The sequence below is a fragment of the Lupinus angustifolius genome, chromosome LG01, assembly GCF_001865875.1.
Source record: "Lupinus angustifolius cultivar Tanjil chromosome LG01, LupAngTanjil_v1.0, whole genome shotgun sequence".
NCBI classification, from domain to species: domain Eukaryota; kingdom Viridiplantae; phylum Streptophyta; class Magnoliopsida; order Fabales; family Fabaceae; genus Lupinus; species Lupinus angustifolius.
The window spans coordinates 20,130,563-20,140,913 of record NC_032009.1 but is presented as its reverse complement, the minus strand read 5'-3'; the positions used below and the strand labels follow the sequence as shown (position 1 = coordinate 20,140,913).

General features: G+C 33.7%; 1 protein-coding gene across 1 annotated transcript; it reads right to left on the bottom strand.

Moving 5' to 3' along the window:
• On the bottom strand, positions 2,170–9,909 carry LOC109352580. The gene is made up of 8 exons (XM_019594676.1): positions 9,420–9,909; positions 9,066–9,303; positions 8,818–8,993; positions 8,363–8,724; positions 5,557–6,490; positions 5,172–5,267; positions 4,892–5,028; positions 2,170–2,512 (listed from the first exon to the last, which is right to left on the bottom strand). Exons 1-8 carry the CDS (start codon positions 9,864–9,866, stop codon positions 2,347–2,349), a joined length of 2,556 nt encoding a protein of 851 aa, XP_019450221.1. The 5' UTR covers positions 9,867–9,909; the 3' UTR covers positions 2,170–2,346.

The following is a 10,351-nucleotide window of genomic DNA, read 5'->3' as shown; positions in this document are numbered from 1 at the left end:
CATGAGACTTGTTGGTTCAAGTAGAGTCAACAAGTCTTGTACGATAAAGGCTGTAATTACTAATCAACGGTCAAGCAAGTATGTTCTCAATCACAACAATACAAGGTTGCTTCAATCCTTTCATTTCTATTATATTGCAAGAGATTTTTACATTATCATTAATCATTTATTATTTATATTTTAATATTATTGTCTAAAGTAAAAGTAATATATATGAATGATGGATGAAATATAAACCATATATAAATCTTTACACTATCAGTATATAATTTATATTCTTATATTATTATATAAAACCATCCTGATCTTCTACTGCTCTAACCACCTTTTTAAGATAAGAATATATATGTACACACACATCTATTGTTATAATTAATATTTCTCTACCCCACCCAACAACCAAGGCATATCCGTAACTTTTATATGCTACCTCCAATTCTAATAGCTACACCTATTTTACTCTTTTTAAGGCTATATTTTTAAATTAAACTTATACATTTCTATTTGTCTCTCTAATTAATTAGATAAATACAAAAATTATAAATAAATAAAAAAGAGATAAGTAGGAATAAATTTAATGTAGTAAAAGATAATTAAAAATGAAATGAAGGTGGTAGTTTTTAATAAAATGGATTGAAGGCAAACACGGTTGACAGGGTAATTACAATGGCTATTTTCAAAATTGTTACGTGTAAGTTTAAAAAAAAGTAATTCTTTGACTTGACTTTGCTGTGGTGTTTAGTGGTTAAACATAAACGATTATTATTATAAGGAATGCTTTAATTAGTTGGTAATAAACTTCATCCACTTGCTATGCGATGACAAAACTTTCCTCACTAACCATTTCTTCTATTAAAATATTTCAATATTAATAACAAGTACAATCATACTTCCACCCCACACACACATATATACATACCAAATCTAATTTACACCACATTACCCATTAAAAAATATATCATAAGACTATTTATAGTATTCTTCAAAATGTTCATTTTACCCTTCTTTTTTTTAAACAATATTATGAAATCTATTTGTGTTTGGCAGAGGATGACCATGCTCCTATATATGTTGGGTAAATAGAAAAGTCTAAGGCTATGCAATTCTTTAAAAGGAAAATTATGTATTGGTTGATTTTAATTTTTTAAAAAGGTCTTAGATTTTTTTATCAGTAATAAGATTATGAGTATGGAGGTAAAGAAAAATTAGGAGAACAAGTGGTAAGAATCATTATGAATAATAGAGGTAAGTCCAAAGTAAGAATAGAGCTTTTGCCAAATAATGTAGGATGTTGGGCCAGAAAAGAACAAGTGACTAGTGGATTCCTCCAACTCACCACAAAGAACACACAAAAGAGAGTCTTGTACTCCTAAACCTTCTCTATGATCTAGGTTGAGTATAGTTGGAATACCATCCAAAACAATTTTCCATACTAGACACTTCATATTTGATAGGACATTACTCGCCCAAAGCTTCTTGAAGAAAATGAGATTGTTGCTTCTTTCCTCTTTTTGCAAAAAATGGTATGCAACCAAATATTTCCCACATTTGTCATTTAACCAAGTCCAAGTATCTTCACTTTGTTGTTTAGGTTTAGAATTAGGATTATTTTTAAGAGATCATCATAATCATCTTCCTCCCAAGCAAACAAGTTCCTCCTCTATTGAATCTTCCAAGACCAAAAACTCCATCTCTCCATGCACCCAAAGATTGATTAACTCATTTAAATACGCTTTCAAGTTCAGCATTAAATTTGAGCAAATGATACAATGTTATGTACTCTTATACCTGAAATCCGTTGCTAGCTGTAAACAAAGATTCATAGCACTTTGTCTAATTTCCAGAGTATATCCATGTTGGTTCTGTGAAGAAGAAAAATATTGTTTTTATTTTCTACCATGATAAGTATAATAGAGACATAGTGACCTCATGTTTTCATTTATTTTCCTATTAATTATCAATATGATCCTATATTTTCATCACCTGTTTCCAAGGATTTGTTTCTCATACAAATCTTTGAAAATAAGAAGAAAATTAAATCAATGGTCACACTATTATAATTATCAATGATAATTATAAAATAAACCCTAAATAATCATGAAAGTGAGTAATTGCAGGTAAGGCTTCAAGAAAATGATGCTAACCAAAGCCACAAAAGAGAAAGGAACAAAAAATTGAAGACATATAAAGAGATGTCTGTCTTCTGAAACTAAACTAGGGAAGCTTTTATAACACCATCTGAATCTGTTATTAAACCAGTTACCATAATGTAATATGAACATCTTAAGACCTCTAGAGTAAGAAATGAAGTGACATGAAAGTAACACTAGTATACAAAGTTCGATATCATTCTCTCTTATCTTCCTCAATATCTTCTTCCAGGGCAATATCAATAGCACTACCACCTTTCCGCTCTAGCTTCGCTGCCACATCGACACTCATCTTTGCTACGCTGCTTGTCAGAGAGATACCTTCCTCATCAAACTCATCACTTTCCTCTAAGTATGCATATCTACAAACATATATATGAATGCAATAAGTGCTTAATGGTGCAAATCAAATAGCATTGACAATCTTTCAAAATCATCTGGCAAGAAATCACAAGAGAAGGGAGGAAAACTCTGAGGGTAATAGCAAATGAGGTAATGTTTTTGTCATTAAATTTATATTTAACCCAGCCCTAAGGTCAAGATTTAGAAGTACTTAAAAAAGTTAATTGTTAAGAATTAGAGTAAAAAAGAACATGAAAGGTTCAGTGAACCAGAAATATGAGCATTAAGTCAGAGAGCAGTTTGTCATGAATAAAACTCACATAGGCACGGTCCCTATTAGGCACATCCAATCAAATAGTTCCACATCATAAAAATAATAGAAGTAAAGCTTTTTATTGTCCTTTTCAAATGTTATTTTAATGAAGTGGAGACATTTGATTGATTGTGCATTAACAGACGCGTGCCTATGCAAGTGTTTCTCGTCTGTAATGTAAAAGTCCCTACTTTCCTAGTAATGAACCTATGAATAAATAATCAATAAATGAATACAACAGAATAAAGGCTCATGAAAGGAAGCAGGGTGCAAGAGAGAAAGTTTAATTTTATACTAAATAACATTATTGATTTTTTCTAAAGTTAAATGTACAAGATGCATAATGACTGAAATAAATCTCGTTATTTAAGTTGATTAGGAAATGACACAAGAACTTATGTATCCAAAATAAGTGTATACGTTAAAACCATTCCTTCAAGCAGTGCACACGCAAGTGGGCATCATGTAGCAAATAAACACATGTTACAGACATTACTACAAGTATTGCACACACATGCGTCTTATATAGCAAATAGGGGGCATATTATATGGATCCATATACACATTATTTTAACATAACTAAAACATTACTTTACTTAGTGTGCATGTAGTCGGCTTAGTAAAGTTGTGGGACATTAAGTGTGAGCACCTGTATTCAAACCCAGACACTTGCGCTCTCCCGGGCATGTGCATGCATATCATGTAGCAAATATACAAGACTGACATTATTTGACCCACATATAGATTAACATGTTTAACATTATTTCAATTAGTAGAGGCACACCATTGTCATTTAGCAAATACAAGACTGATTATCAGGACACTGTTAACATAGTAAACAGGGACAGATCAATAAAACATCATATGAGGGCCCAAATCTATCTCGGAATTCATTACTTTGATTTAATTCTGCATCTTAGAATATATCACCAGACTCTATATTGTTTTTCTGGAATAATGATAGTTTAGACAAACACGGAGAATTGCTCAATTATCATGATGTTCCTATTATATTTATGGATTACAAACTTATAAGTAATTGGCAGTGGATATAAGAGAAGGATAGATGAAACTTTACGTCTAAGAGTTGAAGAAACTTCCACTCACTGGTACATCTAAAACTTTAAGATACAAACAAGAACAGACCCATCGAAATGACAAAACGAAAAAGCTTTAGGAAAACATGAACAGATAAAACTTTCAAATATAGATATTTTAATTCACTTAAGGTGTGCTTCGTAGAAACAAAAATGAAAACAGATAGCTCCGCTGGGGAGGGGTGCTCAAATTTGACTTATATGTTTAGAACTTCAGATACATTCTCAATTGACACCCATTCCCGCTCTACTTCTTCCATTATCGCTCCTACTAAGCAAAACCTTAAAAAAATGTTTGTGGAGCGAAGAAACGTTATAACAGATTTAATTTACATGTAAAATTACACCACAAATCAGTCATATTTTACAATGTCTTTAAAAGTGTTTGAAGCTTTTACAATAGCTAAATAATAAGTCACATGTGGTGTTCTAATTCTAAGACATGATTGATTGATGGTGTAAAAAACTTAATGTTTGAAGTGCACCAAATTTAAATCCAATAATATGGTCTAAATTCAAAAGACCAGAAATATACATTTCCGAACTTTATCAAGATGATTTACATTTTCTAAACTTCACAAAAGCCAAATTACATACTATTTTAATTTAACAAAGAAAATAGTTGAAAGATAGCCAACTTTTAATGTGTGCTATTTTGAGCTGATAATAACAGATACGTGGAAATTTAAAATGGAAAATCGAGAGGTGGAAATGTGGAAATGATGCATCAAGAATATGTGAAGGTTGCATACTTGCAACCAGTTTTCATACTACCCTCAATTTTTTTTGTACTCCTGCGGCAGAATGAAAGTGTGATGATTTCTTTTTACTCATTTTCCACTTTCGATGAAGAAATGATAAATGGAAATACCTTTCCATCCTACTCCATCTTTACTCGTTCTCTATTTTCATCAAACTCTTTACCATTCTTCCATACACACATGACTAACCATAACACTGTAGAAGTAAAGGCAATGAAAAGGACATACCTAGTAGGGTTACGAGAAGGCGCCCAAAGGACACATATAACCAACAAGAGAGCATATGCAAGCAAAGACCAGAAGGATGGAATGATCCAAGCAATTTGCCACAGCTCACTCAACGGGTCAGTTGCATTGAAGTATAGCTGAACCAACACAGTAAGTAATGCTAGTTAGAATACTGACTCACATAAAAACACATAAATGAAGGTACTCTGACAGAGTTAATCTCATTGCATCTCTAAAACTGTTCACTTATATTCATCAAATATATTCTCAAAAAAACTACCTCAAAGCCAATCCATGCAATAGACAGTAGCACAGACACTGCCAGCATATTCGTAAACTTTCGATAGAGCTCTAGTTTAGCCAAGTTTCTCCTTGTCTGCATCCACACAAAAAAAGAACATAAATGGAGAGTAAGGATAAATTTCATGCCCACCTATCTATAATATATACACTGGCATATCCAATCACTAAAATCCATATTCATGGACACGAAATGCTTTGACCACTAACCCCCTATCAACAAAAAAACATATCTTGCTGCAACATAAAATCCACATGTAAGCATTAAAGCACAAGGACATCAAAATTGCCACACACACACACACGCAGAGAGAGTAAGAGTCAACACTTAAAACGCAAACTATGTCTCTAGAAAGTGAAACGACCTGTAGTTTCTCCAAGGTTTTGGACAAAGATGAGAAAATCCAGAGTATAAAGCAGGAGTCGAGGCAAACAACAGGAAGGACCAAAACCAATTTTGTTTTACCGGAAAAGTCATTGATGTTACCCAAATGTTCAACAAGCTGGAGAGCTTCTGATGCAACAAAGTAGGCGAGCCCAAGAAGAAGAACTCTAGAAGTAATACCGCCAAGAGTGGGCCTGACGACACCGAATCCCATGGAGACAACCAATAGAAGGAGTCGCGAAAGGGTCTTCTTGACGGAGGTAAATGTGACAGCCCACAAAGTAATCCCCATAGGCCTTGTTCCAGTGGAATTAAAATTGGAATATTCGAAATACCAGACAGCCATCTCACACATCCCAAGGGCAATTACAGCAGTAATGTGAAAATGCAGATGGATAATATCCTTCCAGAATAGAACAAACCTTAAAAACCAGAGAAGACCAAGCAATAAGTATGCCAATGACATAAAGCCATAGAAGGTCATGAGAGGAGCCATCTTCCCAGGTAGATAACCATCTGGGTTCCTCCACACTGTCCTTCCTTTAATTATTGTCCCTTCAAGTTCAGGATCACAAAACATGAAATACAAGTAGTACATTCCAGTAGTGTTAATGTGGACAGTTTGAGTCTCCATTTGAAGGTGTTCATTGGTTCCTTGAAAGAACGATTTGATCCGGGAAGGGAATAGAGGGTTATCTGGATTATTGTGGATAATAACTTCTCCAACATTGCAATTATGATCATGGGCAAGTTGAGGAGAACAACATATTAAATCAGAGTTGAAATAAGAACCTCCAATTCTGTCCCTATCCTTAACTTCAAGTATGATTGCTTCAACTAAGCCAGTGTTCTGCTGCATCGCACCATGCTTAGCCGCTGCAACTTTTGGCCTTATAAAGGTCACACTTTCGAACCTGGAATTGTTGTATATATAAGTCAGAATAAGACAAGTTGTTACTACTGCTACTACTACTACTAAACCATAAACATAGACGAGTTGTTACTACTACTACTAAACCATAAACATAGACAAGTTGTTACTACTACTAGGTACCTACCTGATGAAGGAGGAGTTGGGTTTGAGGGCTTCGGTTCCACCATGGAAAAAGAAAGCATTTGAGCGATGAATGAAGCCTTCGTTTGTGTACTCATGGATTGAACCATTCACTTGTTGAAGCAGAGAGATAATAATGATAATTAAAAACAAAGAAGAAGAAGAAGAAGAAGAAGAAGAAGAAGAAGAACCAATTGTGTTATTACTATGAAACCCCTTCATCATCTATCATTACAGAATACAGATCCAACACAACAACACCCTTTATCACCTTATGTTATGTCACTCACTCACTCTCTTCAACTTCAATTTCAACACCTTAATTCAATATTAATATTTCAACAACACCCTTATCAACTCTACCACCATTTCCACTGTTAGATCCATTTCTCACAATTTTTTTATATATTTTCTATTATTTTAAATAATATGAATAATAAATTGACATAGTGATAAGGTATATAACTCTTATACATGTTTTTATGGTATTTTAATGAAATTATTAGATAATTAACACTTTCAGTTGAATATAAAATCACCAAACTATTAGTATTACTGTATTAATGGTCCACCAACAATCCCACAAAAAAAGATTAAAAATAAAAAAATAGCATGAAGCAAGGGATATAGGCCCAATCCGCCCACTTTATTTGAAGCCCACAATATGAGACAAAAACTGACTCTGATTATACTGTTTCACAATTCACAAGTCTGATGCTCATGTGGTTAGTAGTCCTATAATAATCATTATCCTCCTACTCATGACTTGCAAGGTAACTAGTGTAGTGTAGGGTGATATTTGGTTTAGGAATAAGTAAGTACCTCTCAACTCTTGTTTTGAACTACTCCAAGATACAACTCACCATATCTTCATTTTATGGTATCAATGCACCCAACATAGTCTGAATTAGACTATCCAACTACTTATAGATTATTAGTTCTTTTCTTAATAATCATCGACTTCTTTGGAGTTTATGACTTTCACATTGAAATGCTTAATTTGTCACAATTAAAGCTGTCAATTTAATCTGGACCCCATTATTATATGTACAAAATTCTCTTCTATGTCACTATTGTAATCAGAATATCGAATCTAGATAAAAGATAGATTAGCATTAGCATCTATAAACACATATATTCTTAAAATGCCTCCAAAATCATTATCATGATCCCAACGGCCACAAGATTTATTATGCTTCATACTTCATTCTCTATCGCTTGAAAATAAAATATGTAGAAAGTCATGGTTGATAATAGCTATATAGGACATGGTTGATAATAGTTATATAGGACATGGTTGATAAATAGTTATTCATGCAGAAGAATAATCCAAGGGGCCATAGGGCTCAAATAGTTCAGCAAAGAATCCCTTCTTTCTTTTGGGGTTCCAACCCATGTCCTTGCAGAGTTGGTCATTGTACCATATATGCAAAACAGATATACATGACCTCCTATAGTAATTTCTTGTGTATTTCTTCATATATTCTTCCCATTTCCTCACATCATTCTTCATTTCCTCAATGTTTGGTAGTTGGAATGTTCCATCTAGTAGCTCTGCAACCCATCTACATCTCACCTCTGAGGTATAAAGATTAGAAAGACTTTCAGAGAATCCAATCACTGCCAACTGTGGAATTTCTGGATGTATGCATTCCCTGATAATTCACAATCATCATCATCACAACCAAATGAATAAGGACTCAAATAGAGAATATTATAGGCTTTTCCTAACCTGTATAGTGGAACTGTTTGATTTGAAGATCCAGCTATAAGGTTTTGGAATTTGGAAGATACAAATATATCTCTGAGCTTCTTGTCACCCCTGAACCCTGTAGCAAATATGACTATATCTGTCTTTAGAGGAGAATCTTCTTCCCCATCAACCAAAATGCCTTCTTTGTTGAACCAAAACCTTCCACCTTTCTTCAATATGATACTTCCTTCTTCCACATTGTCATAGAATTTCTCAGGCACTAGTGCCAGTGTACAAGAACTAATATCTTCATGAAACCTATGATCTGGTACCATCCCAAACTTTTCTAACCGAAGCTTCCTTTTTATATGGCTTTCAACAATTTTTGAAAATACCCATCTCTGTTTAGGATCACATCACGAAACAAAAATAGATATATGAAAATGTTCATTGAAATTAAGAGTAAGAGGTAAAAAGTAAAAGAAGTTGGTTACCAAAGGAGTAAGAAGAATAGCAATGAGATATAGGAAGAAGGGTTGATTAGGCTTATGAAGCATAAGTTCAGAGAAACGATTGAGGTATAAATAAGGTAGAGGTATGCCCCATGGATAAAAGTCAGGAAAGTTCCAACGTTTTGTCTTGTATAACACTCTGCATGGATACTTAACCCCTGCATTCAAATATAGGCATTTCAAACTAAATGATTGTATATGTATATATAATATTTGGTTAGTTTGTTTACCGTTTATTGTTGAGCAAAGCATTGCAATATCTAAAGCAGATTTATGTAATCCAACGATGGTAACTTGTTTCCCTTTGACCAGCTCAGTTGCACTTTCACTATCCATTGATGCATAATCCATAGAGTGTATCACCTTCCCTTCAAACACTTCTGGACCTTTATTTATTGGAAATTCTGGAATGTTTGGAACATCACTGAAACGCCCTATGCAAAGAATCACAAAATCTACTGTATACACCTGCACACACACACACACACACATCACCATTTCTTGTACTCATGAAATTGGTGATGATTACATTAAACTAACTAGTATATCAAATGTGTATAAAATTATAATTATTGGAATCCTACCTCGGTTGAACCGTTGTTAGTATTTTTGACTGAAACATTCCATTTGGCATGAGAGTTGAAAGGGTGACCAGTTCCACCCCAAAGGTGCCATGATTCTTGATCAGACTCAGATGTGCCCTCATACTGAATTCCTAAGACTTTGGAATTGAAGATAATATAGTTAAGAAGGTCAAAGTGTTGGGCATAAGCTGTAATATAATCTAGAACCTGTTGGTGTGTTGGAAAAGGAGTTGTTACAGAAGATGGCCATGGAAAATCAGAGAACTGAAAAAGTGGTTTAGGAGTTTGGAGAGTAGTGGTGTGAATGGTTTTAGTCCATAATCCTCCAATGGTGTGTTTGGCTTCAAAGACAATAGGATTCAAGCCCTTTTCTTTCACATACTTGCAGGCAAGGAGGCCACTAATACCTGCACCTATGATGCACACTTTCTTCTTCATTGCTCTCATCTAACACCAAACTCACCGATTCAAGTACTTAGAGATAAGATAAGTCTACGTGTTAGAATACACAACTCTTCTAATATAATATGTACCAGATATTTTTCTCACTATTCCCACCTAACTCCTTCATCACACATGTACAAAACTACATCAAAATACATTGAACACCAAAACCTAAATATATATAGCATTAATTATGTAAAAACAGTGATTATGTAATGGCACCTACCTCCAATCTTCAATTTTATCCTATGATTATGTACAATTCTTTATAATGTCAATGTATCTCTTATTTTTATTGATTATGTATTTTTATGATAATGCAATGTTTATATATTGTTATGAAAGATTAGGATTATACAATCACTCCTATTATCTGAGGTATATCATCATCACCACAACCATTAACATTTCACCATCCTTGCTTAAATGACCACAACAACCATACCATAATCATCTGTTAGATGCCTCTCATTACTATGCCTTAAAAG

Bases quoted from the DNA above. Each gene is read 5' to 3' on its own strand.
- LOC109352580 (XM_019594676.1), bottom strand. From the start codon at position 9,866: ATGAGAGCAATGAAGAAGAAAGTGTGCATCATAGGTGCAGGTATTAGT. The intron at 6,491-8,362 runs GTTAGGAAAAGC...CAACAATTCCAG, and splicing joins CAAACAGTTCCACTATACAG to GTTCGAAAGTGTGACCTTTA. The intron at 5,268-5,556 runs GTCGTTTCACTT...GTGTGGATGCAG, and splicing joins AAACCTTGGAGAAACTACAG to ACAAGGAGAAACTTGGCTAA.